The sequence below is a fragment of the Sceloporus occidentalis genome, unplaced genomic scaffold (genome assembly GCF_023333645.1).
Source record: "Sceloporus occidentalis isolate IW3139 unplaced genomic scaffold, rSceOcc1.0.p SCAF_573, whole genome shotgun sequence".
NCBI classification, from domain to species: Eukaryota; Metazoa; Chordata; class Lepidosauria; order Squamata; family Phrynosomatidae; genus Sceloporus; species Sceloporus occidentalis.
In genome coordinates, this window is record NW_028317553.1 from 21,679 (window position 1) to 36,541 (window position 14,863).

At 48.3% G+C, this 14,863-nt stretch overlaps 1 protein-coding gene across 1 annotated transcript; it reads right to left on the reverse strand.

Annotated features, from left to right (window-relative positions):
• Positions 1-4,271: 4,271 nt before the first annotated feature.
• On the reverse strand, positions 4,272-10,551 carry LOC149271077 (lysosome-associated membrane glycoprotein 1-like). Its single transcript, XM_089507658.1, has 5 exons — positions 10,450-10,551; positions 6,269-6,379; positions 5,982-6,039; positions 5,707-5,874; positions 4,272-4,411 (listed from the first exon to the last, which is right to left on the reverse strand). The coding sequence occupies exons 1-5, from the start codon at positions 10,549-10,551 to the stop codon at positions 4,272-4,274; spliced, it is 579 nt and encodes a 192-aa protein (XP_089363784.1).
• Positions 10,552-14,863: the final 4,312 nt, after the last annotated feature.

Here is a 14,863-nt window from a genome sequence, read left to right on the forward strand (position 1 = left end):
TCTGTATGCTCCACGAAGCCGGACAGCCAGGCACTTCCTGATCCTATGCGATCCTGCACTCTGACCTCTACGTCATACCCGTCTGCCGCCATCTTGGATGAGGCGACACAAACAAGCGACACACAGACTGTCTGTAGGCGAGCGGGACGCGCGGATTGCAGCTGTAACAAGAGTTATAAAAAGGGGCCCTGTCAGGCGATAGGGGCCCTTCCGGAGACGTCGCCAAATTGCCCCCACACATCCTACCTGAGGTATGGGCTTTGTGTGAGAAAAAACGCGGGAAAGTCATGCAGGCAGCTGACCACGCCCCCTCACTTCAGAAGAGAAGGCGGGAAGAGCATGAAGCAGACTGGAAAAAGTGGGGGGCAGAGGGTAATAATGTAGGAGCATTAGAGCAAAAGATCAATAAGATATGGGCCAACAAAGGGGGCAACTATGGGGTCCTAGGGCATGAAATACAGAGAACATACCGTATGGAAGGTCAATGGAGACCCCATCATGGAGACCAAGAAGCCCAGTGGCCGCTTAGAGGTGATACGGAAGAAGGGCCAAGTCAAGGCAATGACGTGAAGAGTGCTAATGAGGGAGGAGGCCTGGCAAAGAAACTGTGGGGAGAAAATCTGGAAGGTGAGCCAAACGATGACGAACGAACATGGAGGACCCACAGACGAGACCCAGAAAAGGGGCCCCGAAGTATAAAGTATAGGGCCCATAAAGGGGACATGCGGGGGAGACTTCGAGAGCAGATTTCAGAAATCCGGAGAAATCCATTAAACAGATGTGAGAATAAAGACGGTCTGGGGAATGAGGACAACTCTGGCGCATTTGGAGCCAACGGAAACCAAAACCCTAGCGTCACTGTGGATAATGAGCACCGAGTAACTGATTGTAGAGCGACCCCTGATCTTCCCGCCGGGGCGGCTGCACTCTGCACCCTCTATTACATTCGTCTGCACAGAGAGCGGCGTATTCGAGAGCTGGAACGTCGCAGGAGGTGGTTTCTGTTCCGCCGAGCTAGAGCCAGAGAGAGACTACGCTTTACGGTTGTGTGGACGTTAGAGCACCTTACCAGTGGAGGTGTTTCTACGGAGCCATCTTCAGTGGAGGAAAGGGACCTCCTGGGAGAGCGTCTTTGGAGCACAGAGCCTCCATCTCCTCTCTGGGATTCAGTGATCAATAAGACCATTTCAAACTTTGATTGGTTGGAGAGTTTCCGTATGTCAAAGGCTACCTTTGATTATCTCTGCGACCAGCTACGTCCAGCCATTGAGCAGATGGGCAACAGCATGTGTTGGGCCATCCCAGCAGAGATTAAGCTAGCCATGGCACTGTGGTGTCTGGGCTCTTCTCGTGATTACGTCAGCACGGAGGAGATCTTTGGTGTGTCGGGTTCCACCATCTGTACGATTGTCCGTGATGTCTGCGAGGCACTTGTTTCCGTCCTGACCCCACGTTTTGTCTGCATTCCACATGGGAACCTGCTCCAAAACACATTGCAGGGCTTTGAGAGGCACCATGGCATCCCACAGTTGGCTGGTGTGGTGGGAACTTTCCATGTACCCATACAGGCTCCAGACGAGCGCTCTAGACTCTACTTCAACACTAAAGGATGGCATTCGGTGGTCCTTCAAGCTGTGGTGAATTCCGATCTCTGTTTCTGGGACTTGAACATAGGCTGTCCTGGCGGATTTTCGGACTCTCAGGTCTTGTTGACATCAGAGCTCTATGAGTGGGCAAGAGAGGGGACTCTCTTCCCTAAGACTACCCGAATTGTAAATGGAGTTGAGGTACCCATCCATTTGCTGGGATCTAGGTCTCATCCACTTCTCCCATGGTTGATTACCCCGTTCGGAGAGGAGAAATGCCCTAGGTATTTACAGAAGAACAGAGAGTTTTCTTCTGCCCTTGGTGTGGCACAAGCTGCATTTGGTCATCTCAAAAGTCGCTGGCGCTGCTTGGTAAAATGCGGCGATACTGACCTCTCCTTTTTGCCAACTCTAATAGCGGCCTGTTGCACTCTGCACAACATCTGCGAGACCCGCAGGGACCCGTTTGAAGAGCACTGGTACGAGGAGGCTATCGAGGAGGAATATGAACAACCCAGCGAGTCCGAGGAGGAGGAAGACAAGGATGCAGAGATGATGGCCAAAAGGATCCGAACTGCTTTGGCGAATGCTTTCCGAACTTGAATTGGAGTTTCTACGTTCGGACGCATCCGCCGCATGTTTTAGCCCAACTCGCAATGCGAAATTCTGGCTTCTAGTAGCACGAGGATGAGGAGACACGAAAGTGCGCCCGTGTCTTTGTGTTGACTCCTTCATCTTCTTTCAGCTCTGCTGCTTCAGCTTTCCTTTGCAGTGACGTATACACGGCCTTGCTCACATTTCAGCTCGTTTCCTTTGCATATGGCGCACTTTTGAGGCCTTTCGGCTCCATCCCTTCCTTCTACGTTTTGCTGTATGACCCCCTCTACTTTTTGAACATTTATTTCTTTGGAATCCATCGGCCGTAAGACAGAAAGTATAACAAAGCGTTCATTCTAAAGATTATACAGATGGAATCGCGGTAAGCCCAAATAATGAAAAGCAATCATGGTCGCTTAATTATCTGAAGGTGACAAAAAGAAGGAATCCAGACAGTGGATGGGGGAGAGTGAAAGAAGTAAATGTAAAGATGGAGTAGTGCGTGTGTCACAAGTGGATTAAAGGACTCAGAAGATGGAGGAGACGTGAGGAAACCGCTGCAGAGTGACCGGCGTGATACAAATATATGGCATGAAAAGTGGTGCATGAGCGCACCCTAGTGGAGGAAAGGATTGATGCAGGAAGATTGGTTTGGCCAATCAAAATGCTGTTATGTGAAAAATATGAAAGTAAATATTAAACTCCCAAGATAAAAGGCCTTAGTGCAGAGGCTTAGATGCAATGTAAGCATTTTTTTATTGAGGGGTAGTAAATGCATGGAGCAACCATCCAGCTGAAGTGGTTAGAGGTTAACGCTGTGAGGGAATTTAATCCTCCATGGGATAGGGATATGGCTACCCTAAATGTAAGGCATAGGGCCAAGTAAAATGTGAGCTCTTTGACAGAAAATGGGCATATTAGATGGGCCCAGTGGCTCTAATGTGATGTCAAGGTGGCTGTGCATTCATGTGTACTGTGCGTCCTGTAGCTTCCAAAATGTGTACATGTGGGGTATTTCCGTAATCTGGAGGGGCATCTGAATACGTTTTGGTGGATATCTCCATGCTTACACGTAACCTGCGCCAACAATAAAAACCCACAAAAACTGTATATTGTGGCTAAGTTTGGCAGAGATTGGGGACCCCGTGGCTGCGTGACAAATGTCTCAATGCTCCTCATGAAACACCCCGGGTTGCTTCCCAGAAATAAATGTTTTGGGGGGTCATTCATGTTTTTTTTTGTCACTATGACAGTATACTAAGTGTTAAAGAATGAAACAGCAATGTGTACGTTCTAATATACAGTATGCTCTATAATTGCCAGAAATATATGGAAGTTATTTATATATAGATTTATATATATATGGTGTTTCCAAAATCAAGATACTTAAATTAATATATTTTGGTAAAGTTTAATCAGAATTATCATAGGAAAATCATATAAAACATTTTTTTTGTTCAAATATTTCCATTATTCATCTATACATCTAAAAGCGATGTCAAAAGAAAGCCTTGGAGCTAAATTTGTGTGAACACACGAAAAAAAAAAGGTCTAGGTTTCCAGGTACCAAATAGCCTTAATAAAGAGGGGATTAACTTAAAGTTGATGGAGCCGTAAAAAAAAAAAAAGAGTTACGGGGTGACTCTGTAATCAGAATTTTTTTTTTATAAGAAGTTTTTTAAAAAAAAAGATTTAAGAAAAGCAAACTGTATATTTTTTACGCGGGTGTATATTTAATGTGCCTTTTTAGTGTCCCTGAAACCCTCTTTAAGGCAGTAGAGAGGATCTCATGGAGATGAGTGCACAGTGTCAGTATGAAGCACATAAAGCACATGACCAGGCCCTGTGAGCTGCACCCACGTGGCGCAGAGACTGACTCTGTTGTGAAATCTATTTTTTTCCACATATCCTCGTGTTCCCACAAAGAGGAAGTGAGAGGACTGAATGTGAGCAACAACGGTGCCTACGCACGGTGCAGCATGATAAAGGAGACACGCATGGTGTACGTCACGCGTGACAGAGTCCTTGTGACCGTCCGGTAATACATGCGCTTCCCCTTTGGGAGTGGCACCTTGCTCTGCAGCGTCCTCATAATGGCTGATATCCGCCGTGAGTGCGGCGCCGTCCAAATATGTAAGCGAGAACCACCACCAAGATTAGAACCACCAGGACGACGCCGACTACGATTGGAGCGGTCATGCTGTGAGTGTGGTTGGCGCAGTCCATCGCTGTGGAAACAGAAGAGGAGGTTTAACAAACACGAGGCCAGGGGCAGTTATTAGTATAAACCCAGGTACGTGGACAGAGAGATGCGGAAACGGGCACATAATCAGGGGCAGGTTTACACTTCAGAGGCTCCTAGGCCCACGCGGGTTTGACCCGGAGTCTCTGGGTGAAGATCTGCTTCCCTGGATCAGTTTCTTCTTTCTCCTGGCAGGGGAGCAGTGGTTGGCTGCCTGCAACCGGCTTCCCTCCTCCACCCCACCGACTTTTCCTCCCGCCATAAGGTGCCTGGGGCTAGCCTAGACCCCATGTGTGACTAGGTCTGCCTCTTCATGAAGCCCCTGGACATGCCAAGGACCATGGTCGTCTGCAAAGTTTTTGTAGGTAGATAATGATAGGAGTGGGCAGGGCCACAATTATACCCCCCCCCATTTAGCTGCTGTACCCCCTCCATGAAAGATGGCTTCTAGGCAAATGCCTAGTCCCCTGAATGGAAACTTTGCCCCTGGCGGTTGGAAAACGAATTTGTGGTTTAACTTCTACCCCAAATAAACCGTTGAAAGCTTAGAATGTTCCACCGTTGTTACTTTGATGAATGAGATCATCGCAAGCGTTTTGATGACATGAAGCTTTACCGTTAGTCACTCGATGTGTTGCTGACGGCTGGAATTCTGCTTTGTTGTCAGCAGCTGACAGCTGAGCCCCCGGTTACCGGGATCATGTCACACGTTGCAGAGCTCATGTGGTTCGCTTGCTGGTTAAGTCGGCTCTCGCGTGAGACGTCTCAAAGTGGAAGTCTCCAACTCAGAGGACAAACTGCACTCATCCTTGGTGATGCCAGCGACGGACAAATCCTGGCGCACATTTCCTCGCTGGCGCTGCAGCACCTGGGGGTATATGCCCCGGGGAATACCAGCATACTGCTCGACGTTTTAAGTGTCCAAAGTGGGGGACACCTTCTCGGGGGAAAGCCACTATGACATCATTATGATGCAGTCAGTAACCGCAGCCGTGATCTCCAGAGCACTCAGCATATCTTATGCTGTTAAATATGGTTATTATTGGTAAGATGTCTAGGGTCCTAGTCCTGGGGGCAGTAGCCCCTCTGCTGCATCGCAAGGAGCCAACCATCTTCCACCCAGAGCTGTGAGTCCTTAAAAGGTGGAGCTCAGGGATATGACATCATTTCCCGGGGCTCAGCGGTAAGGAGGATGGTGCGGCGCGGACGGTGCCATCCTGGGCCTACGGTAACGCTAAAAGTAAATACTCCACTGCGATACTGGCCATGCCTATAACTTACCGGTCCCGTAATTACCATCCTGCAGCTCGAAGGCTTGGGCTCGGAGGTTGGTGGCCTCCAGCGACAGTTTAGAGCCGATCACATCCACCGTCACGTGGGGGCAGGAGAACGACCGTCCCAAAGGGGTCACCATGGCTTTTAGAGTAGTGCTACCAGTTGTAACAGAGCCTGCAAAAAAAACCAAAAACATGGCTTGCACTGATACCACCTCTATGGCTGGTGCACAGCCCGGCACATTGTATCATTGTAGTGCGCGGCTCTTGTGCACGTATTACCTGATCCTCGCACGGTTATATTGACTTGTTCCAGGAAGAAAACATTATTGGCCGCGTCCTGCGAACGGAAAAATGAGAAAGCGTCACCAGACCCCGCCCCTATAGTAATAACAGCACAGTTCCACCCCCTTCAGGAACAAGCCCCACCACCTGAGGATTACCAGCCCCTCCTTAAACCACCAAACGGGTATCACTGAACCCCGTGTGCCCTGGCCCATACCCCCCCCACAGACCATGCTGCCTCCCCCGCTGTGCGCTGAGCCCCCTGTGGCGTCAGACCCCCTTACCTTTCTGAAGAGGAGGCTGAGGTCGGCTCCGGTAAAGCGCAGGATCATTTCCGCTCTGTCCGCAGAGCAGTTTCCTGACACCTTAGTGACTGGGGGAGGCGGGACGTGGATCTGGAGCAAGCGGCAGAGAGACGCGTTAACGCGATGGGTTAATGAGCATTTTGCATACAGGAACTAGAAACCACAGGGCCCTGGTATGAAAATTTTCCTGGGGCCCCCCAACTTCACAACTTGTCTGTGCCTTCTTTGCCTCTTGCCCCCCTCTTCGAACATACGCTCTGGCCCACATATGTAAACACACTTAAACAAGATACACACACTTACTAACACACACGTACACATTCATTCTAACACACACTCCATCTCACCCAGTTACACATGCGCTCAGACACACACACTTACACATCCATGCACACACACCTACACATCCATGCACACACACCTACACATCCATGCACACACACTTACACATCCATGCACACACACTTACACATCCATGCACACACACTTACACATCCATGCTCACACACACCTACACATCCATGCACACACACACCTACACCCCAAGTGGCCCCATCATAAGTGGCTATTTAAGAGTTACACTGGACTATCCAGACATCTATCCCTGGTCTTCATGCTTTCATCCATCCTCTGGCAATCACTAATGTCCGCCATATCTCCTTCTCTTACAGGTATGAATATCCCATACTTCATTTGAACCCCTCATCTCCTGCTGTTACCCCTGTTTTCCAACTTGCTATGTCTGTATCCTGCCTGTCTCCATACCCTGCTGCTATCAAAGGGTTAAATTTGGTGCCCTCTAGTCTAGCTTATTTGCATTTGTTAGCCAAGGTGTGAAACATCTGCCTCCTGTATGCAATCACCTTATCTGACCACTTGTGAGGAAGCCCTAGAAATCGCCCCCCACGTGGCCTCCTTATAAGTGGCCATGTAAGAGTTACACGGGAGGGAAACGGCATACCAGGTACCACTGCAGAAAGCGGCTACAACACCATCGGAACCAGAACTCATCCCCATCCAAGCCGTCCTCTCCTATTGTCTCACTCCCCCCCTCAACCACCGACTGGATTGTAAGCTCCCGGGAGCAGGGCCCTCCTCTCCTGTACCAGTTACTGTATGTGGTTTTGTATGTGAAATTGTTCTACTGACTGTAACAGCACTGCGGAATCTGGCGGCGCTTTATATATAAATGTAATGTAATGTACACACACCTACACATCCATACACACACACACACCTACACATCCATACACACACACACCTACACATCCATACACACCTACACATCCATACACACACACCTACATATCCATACACACACACACACCTACACATCCATACACACACACACCTACACATCCATACACACCTACACATCCATACACACACACCTACATATCCATACACACACACACCTACACATCCATACAGACACACACCTACACATCCATACAGACACACACCTACACATCCACACACACACCTACACATCCATACACACACACCTACATATGCATACACACACCTACATATCCATACACACACACACACCTACACATCCATACAGACACACACCTACACATCCACACACACACACACACACCTACACATCCATACACACACACACCTACACATCCATACACACACACACCTACACATCCATACACACCTACACATCCATACACACACACCTACATATCCATACACACACACACACCTACACATCCATACACACACACACCTACACATCCATACACACCTACACATCCATACACACACACCTACATATCCATACACACACACACACACCTACACATCCATACAGACACACACCTACACATCCATACAGACACACACCTACACATCCACACACACACCTACACATCCATACACACACACCTACATATGCATACACACACCTACATATCCATACACACACACACACCTACACATCCATACAGACACACACCTACACATCCACACACACACACACACACCTACACATCCATACACACACACACCTACACATCCATACACACACACACACACCTACACATCCATACACACACACACCTACGCATCCATACACAAACACACACCTACACATCCATACACACACACACACACCTACACATCCATACACACACACACCTACACATCCATACACACACACACCTACACATCCATACACACACACACCTACACATCCATACACACACACACACCTACACATCCATACACACACACACACACACACACCTACACATCCATACACACACACACCTACACATCCATACACACACACACACACCTACACATCCATACACACACACACACACCTACACATCCATACACACACACCTACACATGCATACACACACACACCTACATATCCACACACACACACACACCTACACATCCATACACACACACCTACACATCCATCTACATATCCATACACACACACACACGCCTACACATCCATACACACACACCTACACATCCATACACACACACACACCTACACATCCATACACACACACATACATATCCATACACACACACCTACACATCCATACACACACACATACATATCCATACACACACACCTACACATCCATACACACACACACCTATACATCCATACACACACACCTACATATCCATACACACACACCTACACATCCATACACACACACACACCTACATATCCATACACACACACACTCCTACACATCCATACACACACCTACACATCCATACATACACACACACACCTACACATCCATACACACACACCTACATATCCATACACACACACCTACACATCCATACACACACACACCTACACATCCATACATACACAAACACACACACCTACACATCCATACACACACACACCTACACATCCATGCTCACACACACACACCTACACATCCATGCTCACACACACACCCCTACACAGACATGCTGACATACAATTACACATCCATGCTCACATACATATACACAACATATACACACATCCCGCATCTCCTGCTGCTTGCACACTGTGCGGCCTCTGTTTCACCACAGGGTCACATGACCCTGATACGCTCCTGCCGGATCACTGATTTAACTATACATTATACAGGGGATCTCACTGATTTATCTATACCTTATACAGGGCCGGCTCACTGATAAATCTATACATTATACAGGGGCCAGGTCACTGATTTAACTATACATTATACAGGGGGCCGGTCACTGATTTATCTATACATTATACAGGGCCGGTCACTGATTTATCTATACATTATACAGGGGGCCGGTCACTGATTTATCTATACATTATACAGGGGCCGGTAACTGATTTATCTATACATTATACAGGGGCCGGTCACTGATTTATGTATAGATTATATAGGGGGCCGGTCACTGATTTATCTATACATTATACAGGGCCGGCTCACTGATTAATCTATACATTATACAGGGGCCGGCTCACTGATTTATCTATACATTATACAGGGGGCCGGTCACTGATTTATCTATACATTATACAGGGGCCGGTCACTGATTTATCTATACATTATACAGGGGCTGGACACTGATTTATCTATACATTATACAGGGGCCGGTCACTGATTTATCTATAGATTATATAGGGGGCCGATCACTGATTTATCTATACATTATACAGGGGCCAGGTCACTGATTTAACTATACATTATACAGGGGCCGGTAACTGATTTATCTATACATTATACAGGGGCCGGTCACTGATTTATGTATAGATTATATAGGGGGCCGGTCACTGATTTATCTATACATTATACAGGGCCGGCTCACTGATTAATCTATACATTATACAGGGGCCGGCTCACTGATTTATCTATACATTATACAGGGGGCCGGTCACTGATTTATCTATACATTATACAGGGGCCGGTCACTGATTTATCTATACATTATACAGGGCCGGCTCACTGATTAATCTATACATTATACAGGGGCCAGGTCACTGATTTAACTATATATTATACAGGGCCAGATCACTTATATAACTGTACATTTTACAGGGCCAGCATGCTGAGATGGTCCCAACCCAAAGGAAGTAAACACATTGGGTGTCAGTCCAATACGTTTTGGGGTCACTGGCTAGGGGTCGAGGCACTCACCTCTTCCTTCTCTGTGAAGTTGAACATTATCTCCAGAGAGGCGGTGATCCTCAGACAGACCCCCGAACTGCCATTAATGAAGAAATCCACAGGGGGTGGCATGGAGGTGGGGTGTGTGGTCGTGTGATTAGTGTGTGCAGTGGTGGGGTGTGTGGTTGTGTGATTAGCGTGTTCAGTGGTGGGGTGTGTAGTTGTATGATTAGTGTGTGCAGTGGTGGGGTGTGTAGTGTGGTTAGTGTGTGCAGTGGTGGGTAGTGTAGTTGTATGATTAGTGTGTGCAGTGGTGGGGTGTGTAGTTGTATGATTAGTGTGTGCAGTGGTGGGGTGTGTAGTGTGGTTAGTGTGTGCAGTGGTGGGTAGTGTAGTTGTATGATTAGTGTGTGCAGTGGTGGGGTGTGTAGTGTGGTTAGTGTGTGCAGTGGTGGGTAGTGTAGTTGTATGATTAGTGTGTGCAGTGGTGGGGTGTGTAGTGTGGTTAGTGTGTGCAGTGGTGGGTAGTGTAGTTGTATGATTAGTGTGTGCAGTGGTGGGGTGTGTAGTTATGTGTTGTGTAGTTGTGTGTTTAGTTGTATGATGTGTAGTAGTACGTGTGGTACGTGGGCACATGGGACAATGTGTGCTGTCGGTGCTTTGCACATTGTGATGAAGAGAGGTTTCTTCCCCATTACAAACTGAAACAGAAATACCAGCAAGCGAGTGAGAGACGGGGTCAAAGATACAATTACACCAAGAAGACGGGGTAATAGAGGCAGTTACACCAAGAAGACGGGGTAATAGAGGCAATTACACCAAGAAGACGGGGTAATAGAGGCAGTTACAACAAAAAGACGGGGTAATAGAGGCAGTTACACCAAAAAGACGGGGTAATAGAGGCAGTTACATCAAGAAGACGGGGTAATAGAGGCAGTCACACCAAAAAGACGGGGTAATAGAGGCAGTTACACCAAGAAGACGGGGTAATAGAGGCAGTTACACCAAGAAGACGGGGTAATAGAGGCAGTTACACCAAAAAGACGGGGTAATAGAGGCAGTTATACCAAGAAGACGGGGTAATAGAGGCAGTTACATCAAGAAGACGGGGTAATAGAGGCAGTTACACCTAGAAGACGGGGTAATAGAGGCAGCTACACCAAGATCAGAGGGAGAGTTACAAGAAGACCCAGGTCACAGAGACAGTTCCACCAAGACACCCGGAGTCAGAGGCAGTTACTGAAACCAGGGTCAGAGGGCAGTCTGGGCATGGTCCGGGACATACAGATGGGGTGGATGATTACTTATGTCACAGGGCAGTTTTAGGAAGTTCGAGAAGGAGATGAAGGGGCAGAAATGTTTAGTAACAGGCTGGAGAGTTCAGGAGACTGGGGGAAGATAAAGAGAGGGTGGGCATCAAGGGGCAGGTGTGAGGACGGTCTCACCTGAGATACAGAGGAGTAGGAAGAGCGCGGTCCATGGAGATTCCATCGCAAGACTTCGGCCACCTTAGCGCTGAACAGGCTGAGACTTCACTGTCTTCTTCACCCTGAATCTTCTCGCTTGTGATCTCTCTGCGAGTTCCCCTTTTTTTCATGACGGGAAGTCAGATAGGAAGAGACAGTCAGCGAGGGAGGGGAAGGTATATTGCTGACACAGGGACATTACGCTGAAATCCATTCTTGTGTTTTGACCCATCCTCCCGTTTTTGATGATTATGGTTTTTTTAATGGAAAAACAAAGCATTTCCTCATACGTGATGTGCCATGAGGTCTAAGGGGGTTTCACCGCACTGGGAATGGATGGGACAGGCCAGAGAGTCAAAGATACCAAAGTAAATAGGACTCAAAAGAATAGAGAGTGGAAGAGGAAGGGTCAGTGAAGCGGAGAGGGTCAATCTCAGACGCGTCTCCCATAGGACCTTGAAGCATGGCTTCTTCTTAGCTTGTCTGCCCAGAGTTAGCCATGGCCAAGCCGCCCGTTCTGAGGTCCTCTTAATCACCGCTGGTAGATTGAGTAGACTGAGTTTTGAGTAATAAAAAACGTATCCTGGTTGTGGTGGCAGGACACCATAGTGCGGCAGATCGGACGCCTTGCAGAGTGCTTTAGGACCACAGAAGAACCCCCGTAACATCCAGCAACTACAGGAGAAGCTGCAGATGCAGTTGGGTGGAAAGGAAAGACTGGAAGAGAGACTCGGGGAAATCAGCAATGCTATTCAGAGAAGTCCGCTGAATCCAGGATGTCCCCGTTGCCTGCGTAGAATGGGCTTGTAGAGGAACGGGTTGCCAAGCTTTCTCCTGGTCCCCCTAAAAACTGGGCAGAAAGGTAAACATAAACAGGTTAGTGCCCTAACCATGTTTCTGAACACCATTGCTCATCTGAAAGATGCCCTCCTCTTGATGACTTTCCTGAGAGACGGAAGGAGATCTTTCCACCCATTACTTTGGCGATGATGAGCTTAAGATCAGATCCATATGGATTCTCTCCTCATAGGGAAGCCCTAGGAAGTCTGGGCTTGGAAGTGGAGTCCCTGGGTCACGGCTTGAGCCATAGAGCTGTACGAGCCATTAGAGAACAAGGACAAGAAATCATGTCCAGGTCTGCATAGTTCATGAAAGATGGAGCCTTGTGAATTTCGCTCAGCTGCTCATTGCTTTGGGTCCAGATGGTTATAACCCATGAGACCTTCACACCAAAACAAAGGAAGTAAAATGCTCCTCGATGAAGCAGATACCCTAGCTGCCCACTATTACCCCATGGCAAGAGTGAAAAATGACTTACAGGTTAATGGGAGGCATCCGGGACGACCTGGAAGAATAAACATGGTTGATCAGAGGTACCGAAGAGCAAGTCAATGAGATCCTAGCGAGAGAAGCAAGCAAGACCTCTGCCCTCCTGGAACTGGGCAGAATGATCAACCGATGGAAATCAACGAATGTCCAGCATTTCCAGAGGTTGTGGCTCCAGAATGCCCCTGGGGATCTGCAGGAACGCCCTTGGATGAATGGGTCACCCATCTGGGATGTGTGGTGTTGACAAAAGAAGTCCCCCTTCCGATAGTCCATTGCTGGAACGGTGACGTTGAGATGTTCCTCCATTCTACCCGCACTCCTTGGAAATGGTGAAGCGCAAGAAAGAGCCGTGGACCTAAAGTCTGGCATCTGTTGACACCACTATTCAGATGATTGGCAGAAGTTGTGAAAGGGAATGCCTGACCACCAGGTTCAAGATTTGTCAAGGATAGAGCTCCAAAATAAATATTTTGATGTCCCCAGAACTGGATGCCCTGTGACCAAGGAACCACTGGGTCTCTTTGCTAGCATGTAGATGGCCAGCAGTCTACTTTGGCCTTTGGACGTTGCAAACAATCACACCCAGGACCGTGATGAATGGCGGGTAAATTGGTAGGGCGGACTGGGTGTCCTGTATCACCGGACCATAGAGATGACTTGCCTGACCTTCACCTAAGGGACACTTGGTAGGAGAGTTTTAGTTTGAACTCCCTCACTTCACTACACATTGTGAAGGGCCACACATAGCAAATTTCTCCAGCAAGAAGAGCTGAGCTGGCCCTATACAGTTTAATTCAATGTGTGAGGAGTTTGATGTATACATTATACAGGGCAGCAGAAGCTTCATAATGAATAGCGAAGTCAATGAGCTGAAACAACTCTCCTACCAACCCTTGCTTTAGTGAATAGACCCCATTGAAACTTAAAGAGGTAGTCTAATAGCCCTTGGGACCCCACCAACAAAAACGTTAACCTGCATGTTTTTGCCCCACCACTATATTGGAAATAAGATTGTCATACATAGAGCTCTGTGCCCTGCACACACAGGCAGCCATTTATGAGGCTTTCCTCGGGTGTAGTGGTGACGGGCAGGCTTCCCCAGCAGAAGCCTTGTGTTTAAGGCTACAAAAGAAACTTAACTCTTAAATGTCGCGGCTGCGCCCGGGGAGGAGAGCAGCTGCTGATCTGTGAACGATCACCACCTTCTTGGCGAGCAACGCAAATAAACCCCAAAAATCCACGGCGTTCGTCTTCAGCACGAGCAGGCAGGGCTCTGTACAGATAGGGGCTGGAGAGTCCATGCTGTGGCCCCACCAGCAGATGCAGCTTCCTACCAAAGAACACCCGCAAGGTGAGGGCCGGGTTTGGGGCAGCAGTCTCCTGGGAGCATTTAGTACCCACAGGGGAGGAAACATCCAGATTTGGTTCTGTCTCCCAACTAGCGACACCGAAACAGGAAAACCCAACCCACAAGAGATCCAACTGCCCAGGCAAGTGGGGGCCGCCGGCGAGCCCAGGCAACCGGGGGCCAACGGGAAGCCACCTCTGTCCGGGAGAGCAAAGGGTGCCGGAAAACAGATCTCAAAATATAAGGCTAGCCCTGTGGAAGGGGGACAGTGTTCTTTTGCCCCATCCCTAGGGGTGACAGT